General features: G+C 35.8%; 1 protein-coding gene across 1 annotated transcript; it reads right to left on the bottom strand.

The window, feature by feature from the left end:
• Positions 1 to 5,427: 5,427 nt before the first annotated feature.
• On the bottom strand, positions 5,428 to 9,944 carry LOC125037022. Its single transcript, XM_047629983.1, has 6 exons — positions 9,808 to 9,944; positions 8,283 to 9,539; positions 7,843 to 8,154; positions 7,467 to 7,664; positions 7,278 to 7,352; positions 5,428 to 7,128 (listed from the first exon to the last, which is right to left on the bottom strand). Exons 2-6 carry the CDS (start codon positions 9,426 to 9,428, stop codon positions 6,379 to 6,381), a joined length of 2,481 nt encoding a protein of 826 aa, XP_047485939.1. The 5' UTR covers positions 9,429 to 9,539; positions 9,808 to 9,944; the 3' UTR covers positions 5,428 to 6,378.
• Positions 9,945 to 12,500: the final 2,556 nt, after the last annotated feature.

Raw genomic sequence — 12,500 nt, 5'->3', positions numbered from 1 at the left:
CAGTAGTGGTAGCACAAGCAATAGCAGTAGTGGTAGCGTGAGCAATAGCAGTAGTGGTAGCGTGAGCAATAGCAGTAGTGGTAGCATGAGCAATAGCAGTAGTGGTAGCACGAGCAATAGCAGTAGTGGTAGCACGAGCAATAGCAGTAGTGGTAGCGTGAGCAATAGCAGTAGTGGTAGCGTGAGCAATAGCAGTAGTGGTAGCGTGAGCAATAGCAGTAGTGGTAGCGTGAGCAATAGCAGTAGTGGTAGCGTGAGCAATAGCAGTAGTGGTAGCGTGAGCAATAGCAGTAGTGGTAGCGTGAGCAATAGCAGTAGTGGTAGCGTGAGCAATAGCAGTAGTGGTAGCGTGAGCAATAGCAGTAGTGGTAGCGTGAGCAATAGCAGTAGTGGTAGCGTGAGCAATAGCAGTAGTGGTAGCACGAGCAATAGCAGTAGTGGTAGCGTGAGCAATAGCAGTAGTGGTAGCGTGAGCAATAGCAGTAGTGGTAGCACGAGCAATAGCAGTAGTGGTAGCACGAGCAATAGCAGTAGTGGTAGCACGAGCAATAGCAGTAGTGGTAGCGTGAGCAATAGCAGTAGTGGTAGCACAAGCAATAGCAGTAGTGGTAGCACGAGCAATAGCAGTAGTGGTAGCGTGAGCAATAGCAGTAGTGGTAGCATGAGCAATAGCAGTAGTGGTAGCGCGAGCAATAGCAGTAGTGGTAGCACAAGCAATAGCAGTAGTGGTAGCACGAGCAATAGCAGTAGTGGTAGCACGAGCAATAGCAGTAGTGGTAGCACGAGCAATAGCAGTAGTGGTAGCACGAGCAATAGCAGTAGTGGTAGCGTGAGCAATAGCAGTAGTGGTAGCGTGAGCAATAGCAGTAGTGGTAGCACAAGCAATAGCAGTAGTGGTAGCACGAGCAATAGCAGTAGTGGTAGCGTGAGCAATAGCAGTAGTGGTAGCGTGAGCAATAGCAGTAGTGGTAGCACGAGCAATAGCAGTAGTGGTAGCACGAGCAATAGCAGTAGTGGTAGCACGAGCAATAGCAGTAGTGGTAGCACGAGCAATAGCAGTAGTGGTAGCACGAGCAATAGCAGTAGTGGTAGCACGAGCAATAGCAGTAGTGGTAGCACGAGCAATAGCAGTAGTGGTAGCGTGAGCAATAGCAGTAGTGGTAGCGTGAGCAATAGCAGTAGTGGTAGCACGAGCAATAGCAGTAGTGGTAGCGTCAGCAATAGCAGTAGTGGTAGCGTGAGCAATAGCAGTAGTGGTAGCACGAGCAATAGCAGTAGTGGTAGCGTGAGCAATAGCAGTAGTGGTAGCGTGAGCAATAGCAGTAGTGGTAGCGTGAGCAATAGCAGTAGTGGTAGCACGAGCAATAGCAGTAGTGGTAGCGTGAGCAATAGCAGTAGTGGTAGCGTGAGCAATAGCAGTAGTGGTAGCACGAGCAATAGCAGTAGTGGTAGCACGAGCAATAGCAGTAGTGGTAGCACGAGCAATAGCAGTAGTGGTAGCGACGAGCAATAGCAGTAGTGGTAGCGTGAGCAATAGCAGTAGTGGTAGCGTGAGCAATAGCAGTAGTGGTAGCGTGAGCAATAGCAGTAGTGGTAGCACGAGCAATAGCAGTAGTGGTAGCGTGAGCAATAGCAGTAGTGGTAGCACGAGCAATAGCAGTAGTGGTAGCGTGAGCAATAGCAGTAGTGGTAGCGTGAGCAATAGCAGTAGTGGTAGCGTGAGCAATAGCAGTAGTGGTAGCGTGAGCAATAGCAGTAGTGGTAGCACGAGCAATAGCAGTAGTGGTAGCGTGAGCAATAGCAGTAGTGGTAGCGTGAGCAATAGCAGTAGTGGTAGCGTGAGCAATAGCAGTAGTGGTAGCACGAGCAATAGCAGTAGTGGTAGCGTGAGCAATAGCAGTAGTGGTAGCGTGAGCAATAGCAGTAGTGGTAGCACGAGCAATAGCAGTAGTGGTAGCACGAGCAATAGCAGTAATGGTAGCACGAGCAATAGCAGTAGCGGTAGAACGATCAATAGCAATAGTTGTAGCACGAGCAATAGCAGTAGTGGTAGCACAAGCAATAGCAATAACTCGAGCAATAGCATTAGTGGTAGCACGAGCAATAGCAGTAGTGGTAGCACGAGCAATAGCAGTAGTGGTAGCACGAGCAATAGCAGTAGTGGTAGCGTGAGCAATAGCAGTAGTGGTAGCACGAGCAATAGCATTAGTGGTACCACGAGCAATAACAGTAGTGGTAGCACGAGCAATAGCAGTAGTGGTAGCACGAGCCATAACAGTAGTGGTAGCGTGAGCAATAGCAGTAGTGGTAGCACTAACTATAGCATTAGTGGTAGCACGAACAATAGCAGTAGTGTAGCACGAGCAATAGCAGTAGTGGTAGCACAAGCAATAGCAATAGTACGAGCAATAGCAGTAGTGGTAGCACGAGCAATAGGAGTAGTGGTAGCACGAACAATAGCAGTAGTGTAGCACGAGCAATAGCAGTAGTGGTAGCACAAGCAATAGCAATAGTACGAGCAATAGCAGTAGTGTAGCACGAGCAATAGCAGTAGTGTAGCACGAGCAATAGCAGTAGTAATAGCACGAGCAATAGCAGTAGCGGAAGCATAAGCATTAGCAATAGGACGAGCAATAGCAGTAGTGGTAGCACGAGCAAAAGGAGTAGTGGTAGCACGAGCAATAGCAGTAGTGGTAGCACGAGCAATAACAGTAGTGGTAACACGAGCAATAGCAGTAGTGGTAGCACGAGCAATAGCAGTAGTGGTAGTACGAACAATAGCAGTAGTAGTAGCACGAGCAATGGCAGTAGTGGTAGCACGAGCAATAGCAGTAGTGGTAGTACGAACAATAGCAGTAGTAGTAGAACGAGCAATAGCAGTAGTGGTAGCACAAGGAATAGCAATAGTACGAGCAATAACAGTAGTGGTAGCACGAGCAATAACAGTAGTGGTAGCACAAGCAATAGCAATAGTACGAGCAATAACAGTAGTGGTATAGTGAGCAATATCAGTAGTGGTAGCGTGAGCAATAGCAATAGCGGTAGCACGACCAATAGCAGTAGTGGTAGTACGAGCTGTAGACGCAGAAGCGTGTGGTAGAAATAAGGGTAGTAATAAGGTAAAACACTCGGGAATAAGGGTAAAATAACGAAAAGAGAAAACAATGCAAAATAAAGATAAAATACCAAAACAAAAAAACAAAAAAACAGTAAAAGATCAGTAAAAGTAGAGTAAAAAAGACCAGTAAGAGTACAGTAAATGTTCAGTAAAAATTAAACCGTAAATAAGAAGCAAACACTCAGCAGTATAAGCCTCGAATAAGTTACGTTACTTTCATACGTATATACACTATTAAAAGACTAAGAAGGATAAAAGTAGTAGTAGTAGTATCACTGGATTTAAAATGATGTTATTTCAACTTTGTTTACGTATTATTTCAATTGTCTCCATTTATGGTTAACTAACACGGCCAGCATTTGCCAACCGTAGGCAAGTAACAAAGAGCCAGTACAACAGTTGACACTGTTTATTTGTTCAGTTCCCGGGAACTCTAGGAACTCGTGACGTCACAACATATTGAACTATTTTTCTCATATATAACAAAATTAAATCAAATACAATATATATTACTCTTGAAATTATTCAAGCCACATAAAAATATCAAAATCATTAATAAAAAGCTATAAAAACATAGACTAAAAGAGTTTATGAATAAATTAAAATCCGACTAAAATCATAAAATTGTAAAATTGAGATCAGTGAATTTGTAAAACATTCATTAATGAAATAAGATGATGAAATAATTGAAGGAATCATTCAAAGCGGTGATTAGCCAAAAGTGCAGTGTCACGTCACGAAATCGGAAATCGTTAAGAATATATAGGAGTAAAACATGACCTTTTCATAATACAAAATTAATTAAAATACCAATTAAATACATGAACTGAAAGTAGATATAATAAAACTAACAAATACAATTAACAGAAATAAAACCGAAAAATGTAAAAGAAAAAGGATGGGGGTAGACTATAGGAATCACGCTCAGGTGATCCAGTTGCAAACAGGTGTGTATATGTGGAGTGACAACTGGAGTGCCACGTCCCTTCTTGGTGAATGGTACAATCCACAATATATATATATATATATATATATATATATATGCTGATACATATACAGTGTATAAATAAATAAATATTTATATACCTATACATACACATTTTACGTACATACATATACACGCACATACATATATATATACATATATATATATAAATAATATACATACACATAATTACATGCATAGGTATACATATATAAACACACACACACACACACACACACACTCACACACACACATACACACATACACACACACACACACACACATATATATATATACACATATACATATACACACACATGTGTGTTTGTATATATATATCCACATATACATATAGTGTATAGATAAATTAATTAGTATATATATATATGTGTGTGTGTGATTGTGTGTTTGCGTGTGTGTGTGTTTATAACACAAACACAGTAACGTGTACATAAAGATGAAAAGGAAAACAGCCACAGTAAGAAATGAACGACTTTGGTTAAACACAATGCGGCTAGCGGTGCCCTCGAGACTTCTCCCGATATTTACATTATACCAGTGTTTGTCCTTACAGCTTTTGGAAAAATAAATAATGAACCTTAACGTGATGTTAGATATGCCAGAGAATCAAATGCGTGTTTCGTTCATTTGCGTGATGAAGTCTCCCCAGACTCTTCGATTTTGACCCTCCTCCTGAGACCTGATTCAGCTCTTGTTCCTCCTGTCTCTCAACCATTATATACTCTCGTCAAAATTCTCTCCTTTTATCCATTTCGGTCTATTGTTAGTCTGAAGAGGAACTCTTGAAGAGTTCGAAACGTTACGATTTATATACAATTCTTACTGTGGCTGTTTTCATTTTCATATATATGTATATATATAATATACATACACATATTTACATACATACATGCATATATATCGATATATATATATATACATAAACATATTTACATAGATACATACATACATATATATACACTGATACATATACAGCATATAAATATATGAATAAATATATACATATATATAAGTATTTGTATACATACATATTAGCACACACACATATATTTGTGTATATATATGTATATATAAGAGTGAGTGTGTGCGTATATATATATACACACATACACATATAGATCTCTGTAAATGTATATACATATTTTGATACATATGTGTATTTACATGTATAAATATATGCATGCATATATATATATATTTTTCATATACAAATATATATGTATATATTATGTTCATATATCATGATATATATGTATATACACATTTATACCTATATGTTTATATTGATAAAGAAAAACAAATCAAAACATATTAATGGACAGAGTTTCACTAACTATCTATCAGTCATAGATCCAAGGCCACAAAGATTATTTCAGTTACTCAGAATAGTCTCCCGAAAATATTGTAATGAAAACAGAGGAACTCTCCTCAGAAATTTCCTGCCATTCACATTACAGCCATATGACAATAAAGCACATCCTGCATCCGTTTATCATGTCTGTATTCCTACCTATTAGAAAAAATAGGATGTTGACAATCCCTTATGCCTGTCGTACATAGAGATATGAACATCTACGTATCTACAAATCTATCTCTCTATATCTGTGTCCGTCTGTCTGCCTGGATCATGTGTGCTGTGTGTACTAAATATATACACAGTGAAATTAGTTCATAGCAGTGCATTAAACCCTCAATTATTTTTTTTTCTCAATAATCTTTAATCGGATTGAAAGTTTTGAATGTTCTTACAGAAATATGGTAAGGCTAGAGATCTAAAAACTAGGATATGAAAATTCTAAATACAAAAGCTAGATGTATTTATACTAGAAGCTTACAATGTATAGCATTTGCATGACTAGATATATCAAGTACATTATTTGTTTGAATATAATGAGTAAATCATGTGTTATATGAAGATAACTATCTAGCATTCGTCCTGTATAATATATATGTACATATATATGTGATATACATATATATATATTCAATATACATATATATCGAGAATCGGTGGAAAAGGTATGAGAATATAGAAATTTACAAACCAAGAAAGGTAGATGAAATATTTTGTTGATAGTTATATATTGAAATTACACCGCAGTGTTACTTTTCTATATATGTCCCAATGACTAGTGTTTGTCTAGAAGTATTCTTTAAATAATAAATATCGAGTACCTTAACATGCCATTGCAGATCTCTTCAATTAATGGTGCATAAACCAGATAAAAATGCTTCACAGAGGATCTCATTAAATTTACATAGGATTAAAGAAGAATTTCTTGGTGAAGCCAAAGTACCTCAATTCGGGTGAGAAAGTAGGAGAGCTCTCGTTATAGTCTTTCATGAATTCTCTGTAAAAATCAAAGAGTTCCTGGTCAGCAGCATGCTCTGCCAAAGTGCGACACAAACACCAGTTGAAGGCTGTTGCTTTCCCATTCGGGATGCAGGTGAGACCAATGCTGTTGGAATAGATACAAGCCATGTCGTTGAGGGGGTCTGTCAACCTCACCATTTTTAGAGGTTTACTGCTTGAAGTCGTGATCACTTCACTCAGGTTGTACAAGTTAAAGATGAAAAGTTTGGGCTTGTTTTTGAGCTGAGGACACTCGGAATCTTTGAAGAGATTTAAAATATAGTCGATGTCTACAGATTTCATGTCAGACGTAAGAACCTTCCTGTCATTTACACTATAACCAGAAATGACAAATATAGCACATCCGACGTCTGTCAGCTCATCAGCATCACGAATATTTTTCAGGACTTCCTTAGTTTGCTGAGCCGTGAGTGACGCGTGTGTTTTACACATGTATCCCATGTTTTCAAATACATCTGACATAATGCGAGCATCGTAGTCGAGTTGCTGAAGGTTCAGGTCGGATCTGTCCTCAAAAGAACTGAAGTTGAAGATGCGAACAAAGCCTCGTGCCTCTTTGTTCATCTTGTACACATCAGCACCTCCTTGAATTGCCTTTGCATGTCTTACGTGAAACTGTCGTGTGGGCACCTGAAATGAAAAAAAATGTATGTCCTTGGTGGAATGTAAAGTAATGAAGGAACTTTCTTCAATAATAATAAAAAATAGTTATAGAGTCTTAGTAGAAAAATAAATATGATACAATTCATCTCCAAAGTATAAAAAAGTAAATAACTCACTTTAATTAGTACCGAGTTTGAGGCAGCTGATGTCCGAAAGCCAGTTTCATCGGTTTTCTTATAATTTCTTGCTTTCTGAAATATTTCGAGTTAATGTAAGTTTTCCAAAGTTTACATTACTTCATATAAGCATTTTATTCTCAAGATATTGTCAATAGTTTGAGGAAATATGTGACATAAGATGATTACCTTGGCAAACATGGTAACAGCCCATTTCATATTCAGGGCATAAGCCAGGAGGCGAGGTGTAGTGACTCCAAGTTCTCGTGCCAACAGCCCGTTAACCAGCTTTCCGCCGTGACTGTCTGGGTCTGCATCAAGTTCCATAAGCCTTTCTGCTTCTTTCTTCTTTCCTTCTAATATGGCCTTGAACAAATGGCCACCAAGCTTTAAATTAAATAGAAACTGATTTAGAACAGTAAATACTCGAAGCTGAAAATGCCTTTTGCACAATTAACTACATTCTAGGACTGTACAGTTTAGTTATAATGCTGGAGTCTCGGATTCAAACTTGTCTGATTTTAATGCTGCTGTAGTATCTAAGAATTCCATCATAAATACTTACTAGGGTTTTTACTGTGTTATGACGATTATCCCGTTTGTCGGCTTCAAAGTCAGAGTCACGCACTAAAAGTTTCAGCACTTGTGTGTGACCCTTTTCTGCGGCCACATGAGCTGGAGTCTGTCCCTCCTTGCTAGTAACATTGGGACTTATAGATTTCAGAAGAAACATCACCACATCCGGTTGGTTGTGAGACGCTGCAGCATGAAGGAGTGTGCATCTGGTCTTGTTTTTCCTCACAGCTGATCCCGTATCTTGTATTAGTTCCTGCACTCTAGCCATATCTCCACTTTCCACTGCTTTGAAGAGCTGACCCTATTGAGCAATAACAACTTGTTGAACTCTTAGATACATTTTGAAAACTACTAAAGCAAATTGTAAGGCAAATTTTTAAATATTAGATAAAGAAACAATTAGGTATGTCTACTAAAAGTTTAAATTACCTTTAACTTGAGGACATGAAGTGGTGTGTGGTTAGCGATGCGTTTAGCCAATCTGTTTGTTGAACTTCGGGTATTATTGTAACGTTTCGCTGGAGTCTTCGTCCTCTTCGCCATCATAACATTAGTCTGGGTTTGCTTTGATTTTGACTTTAATTTCCCAATAAATGACTTCTGGGGCATGGAAATAGGGTTTAATTTTGATGCCCGATTAGGATCTAATGGACAATTTGTTTTTCCACAAATTGAACATCTGTCACCTTCAGAATATTTATCTTCCGAAGTTTTTTCTTTATCAAAAGTTATAGAGGATCTATTCTGCAGTTGACTTGGCACAGATGATGAACTCTGAGACATTTTCTCAGATCCTGCAGTTGGAACATCCGTGGAGTTCTCACTGGTCATTATGGCCTCAGATATCACTACTTTCTCTGCTGCTTGATCTTCTGACTTATCTCCATTAGGTGAGACCCCGGATTTTACTTGTGTTTCTTTCATAGCTCCTTCTAATGGAGCCTCAAATGGCATGTCTTGTGATATTGGTGACATAGGCGGTGAAATAACGCAGTTTTCCTTTCCCAATTCTGCTGTACTAACTTCCTCTGTTGAAACCCTAGCTCTCTTTCCTAATGAAGCTTCAGATTCTCCTTCACTTGACAGATTCCTGGACCTCTTTAGAGAGAATTCCTTAGATGGGGCTTGACTTGATAGAATCTCCACTTCTTTGGCAGAAATGTTTGTATTTGTGCTTCTGAATCTTTGCATGGGTAGTTCAGGCGCCGTTTCCTTTGACATTTTATCTAATGAAATATCTGTAGGCAGACTGCTAGGCATTTTGATTATTTGGTCATTAAACACATTTCCAGATACTGAAGTCTCCATGCCACTGCATCGCCTTATTAGCTTGAATAGCGAATCCGGCGTCACGCTCGAATTTTCTTTCGATTCGGAAGAGTAACTGTTACAGTTGGCTGAATCTTCATTTGAGATCTTTGCGCTGGGAAGCAAAATCAATGAATTTTCTGACATTTCCCTCAGCAGAGACTGGCAGAAGAATGAGTTGGTTCGCACAACTTCAGATCGAAGACCAGTCTCTTCCTCCACGGGAAGGCAATCTTCCGGAATGTAAGGTGGTGTTTTATCAGCCATGTTCCCGAAGATAAGTTCGTTGAGAAGGATTGGCTGTGAGGGCGACGGTCACCGTGCTTTGGAGGCCTTCGAGTCTCTCCTAATTGTTTCGATTATTCTTCGCCGTGTATTCTGCAAAACACAGAACTAATGTTAGTTTTATCAACACCTATCTTCTAATTACTAAAAACAGGTTACGGTATAAAACCGTGGGAGCAATTGGACTACTGTCAAGTGGCTGTTGTTACTAATTCTGAGATGCTATTTCCAATAATGGTTTATAAACATTAATGGAAATATTCGGAAAATTCGGAAACGTGATTTTCATGAGGTATATAGTCTACAATATACCATTGTTACACAATGTGTCTCTTAATGTCTCTAAAACATTTTTCCCTACCTTAATGTTAATCCAGTAATTGTTAAGTAACTACTGACACCAATGATTTTGCGCAATAATCTGCAATAAGTTTCTTCCTCGCACAAATAAGCCTCAAGGTATCTGTACACCTTAAAGTTTTACACACGATGTACTGCTCAGCCAGAGAGCTCTGACCGCAAGGTTGGTGTGTCCGCTATATATAAGGCTCCGACGCCAGACAAGTTGGAACGCGATATCCAGGCTGCGCGCGCAAAACTTGTGTTGACATTTTGTTTTCGTTTACGGATTCAACCTTAAAATGGAATATAGTGTACATACACTATACATGTATACGCACACACATATGTAAATAGATAAATAGATACGGGTGCTGTATAGATAGAGATGAATAAAGACGTACGGTCATATGTAAATATATATGTAGTGGAATAATAATCATTACGCTTACGGTATTTGAATTAATATTTAAAGATAACAAGTAAACACAATAATCAGACAACTAGACCTTTCGGCAATACTTTTGATCTGTGTGTGTATATATATATATATATATATATATATATAAATATATATATATATATATACACACACATATATATACCCACAGACTTTTATTCATAGTATGTAGATAGGAAAATAGTCAGAAATTTAGAAAACAGATAACTTGGTATACTTACTTGCAACTGAGTATGCATGTATATATATTCATGTCTGTTATATTGATACATTTGTGACTTTCTATGGTTTTAGATGTATACATGTGTATAGGTTTATGTGTATATATACTTTTGTATATATGCAATTGTTTATATATTTTAATACAGTTTCTTACACTACTTCTCGATGTGCCAGCGACACTTGGCAACACTCGCGGGTTGAAACTTGTGATGCTACGTCACGATGACGTCACTAAGGGAGGTTATGATGTGGAAATCCCTTATTGTATATTTCTTGTTTCGCTTTGTTCTTTTTCTGTGGACACATATATAAATATTTGTATATATACATGTATATACAGGCTTATATATATGCGCGCATATATGTATATAATATATATCTGTATATATAAATATATACACATATATATGTATATATAGATATATATGTGTGTATATGTAGATATGTGTGTGTGTATACATACTGTATAATTGATATATATATACATATATTTATATCTATATATTTATGTGTGTGTGCGTCTGTGTACATCTATGCACGTAAACATATTTTACATACATATGTATATATATGAATATACAGATATACATATATATATATACATATATAGATTTGTAAGTAAGTATGTATGTACTGTATATATATATATATATATATATGTGTGTGTGTGTGTGTATGCGTGTGTATATATACAAACATTTATATGTATATATATATGTAAGATTTCATATATCTGTATGCATATTTGTGTGTGCATTTATCTATATATGTATACGCATACATATGTATAGATGAATGTGTGTATGTATACATACATATACGAATGTATGTAAACATATATTACGTATACATATATGATTCTGATGTATGTAAAGTGATATTCAGGTGTTATTATGATATTTATTATTATTATTGGTATTATTATTATTATTAATATCATTGGTATCATTATTACTATTGATATTGGTATCATTATTATTATTATTATCATTATTATTCTTATCATTATCGTTATCATTACTATTATTATCATTATTTTTGATAATGATGATGATAACAATAATAGTAGTAAGAGTTGCAATACTACTACTACTCATAATAATGATAATAATAATAGTAAAAATAAAAATGATATCAATAATCATTATAGAAAAATTGTAATAATGATAACAATAATAGGAAAATAATAGGAATCATGATAATAATAAGAAGAAGGATGATTAAAATAATTATCTTTTCAATATTACTATTATCATTATACGGATAATAATGATAATCATGGTATAAATGATAATTGTAATAAGGATAGTAATATTAACAATAATGATAATAATAACAATAATAATAAGAATAACTATAACAACTGTAATAATAACATTGATAATGATAATGATAATAATAATAGTAATAGTTATAATAATTATTATTGTTAAGATAATAGTAATGTTAATAATAATAAACATAATGATAATATTAATAATAACAATAATGATAATATTAATAATAACAATAATGGTAATATTAATAATAACAATAATAATATTAATAATAACAATAATGATAATATTAATAATAACAATAATGATAATAATAATAATACGATAATGATAATTGTTACAATTATTTTTAAAAAATACTAATACTACTACTACTAATAATAATAACAATTGTAATGATAATAATGATAATAATAATAATAATAATAATAATAATAATAATGATAACAATAATAATGATAAAGGAAAGCAAGTAGACAAACGTACAAACACACTGCAATGGAAGGCAACCTCACAGGCCACAACATTTGGGTGACTCGGGGAAACATACCTGATGAACAAGCGAGATTTAATGATAATAGTAATAGTAATAATAATAATGATAATACCAATAATAATAATGGTAGTGATAATAAAAAATAATAATTAAATACTAATAATAACAACAATTCTTATAGTCATAACAGTAATAAGAATAGTAATGATAATGACAATAATAATAATGATAATAATAATGGTGTCAAAAAACAATTGAAA

The sequence above is a fragment of the Penaeus chinensis genome, chromosome 22 (assembly GCF_019202785.1).
Source record: "Penaeus chinensis breed Huanghai No. 1 chromosome 22, ASM1920278v2, whole genome shotgun sequence".
In the NCBI taxonomy this organism is placed as follows: Eukaryota; Metazoa; Arthropoda; class Malacostraca; order Decapoda; family Penaeidae; genus Penaeus; species Penaeus chinensis.
Note: the sequence above shows the minus strand (reverse complement) of the source record. Positions and strands in the feature narration are given on the sequence as shown.

Coding starts and splice junctions, on each gene's coding strand:
- LOC125037022 (XM_047629983.1), bottom strand. CDS start 9,428: ATGGCTGATAAAACACCACCTTACATTCCGGAAGATTGCCTTCCCGTG. Junction 8,155..8,282: donor TTCATGTCCTCAAGTTAAAG/GTAATTTAAACT, acceptor ATTGCTCAATAG/GGTCAGCTCTTCAAAGCAGT. Junction 7,353..7,466: donor CTGTTACCATGTTTGCCAAG/GTAATCATCTTA, acceptor GAAATATTTCAG/AAAGCAAGAAATTATAAGAA.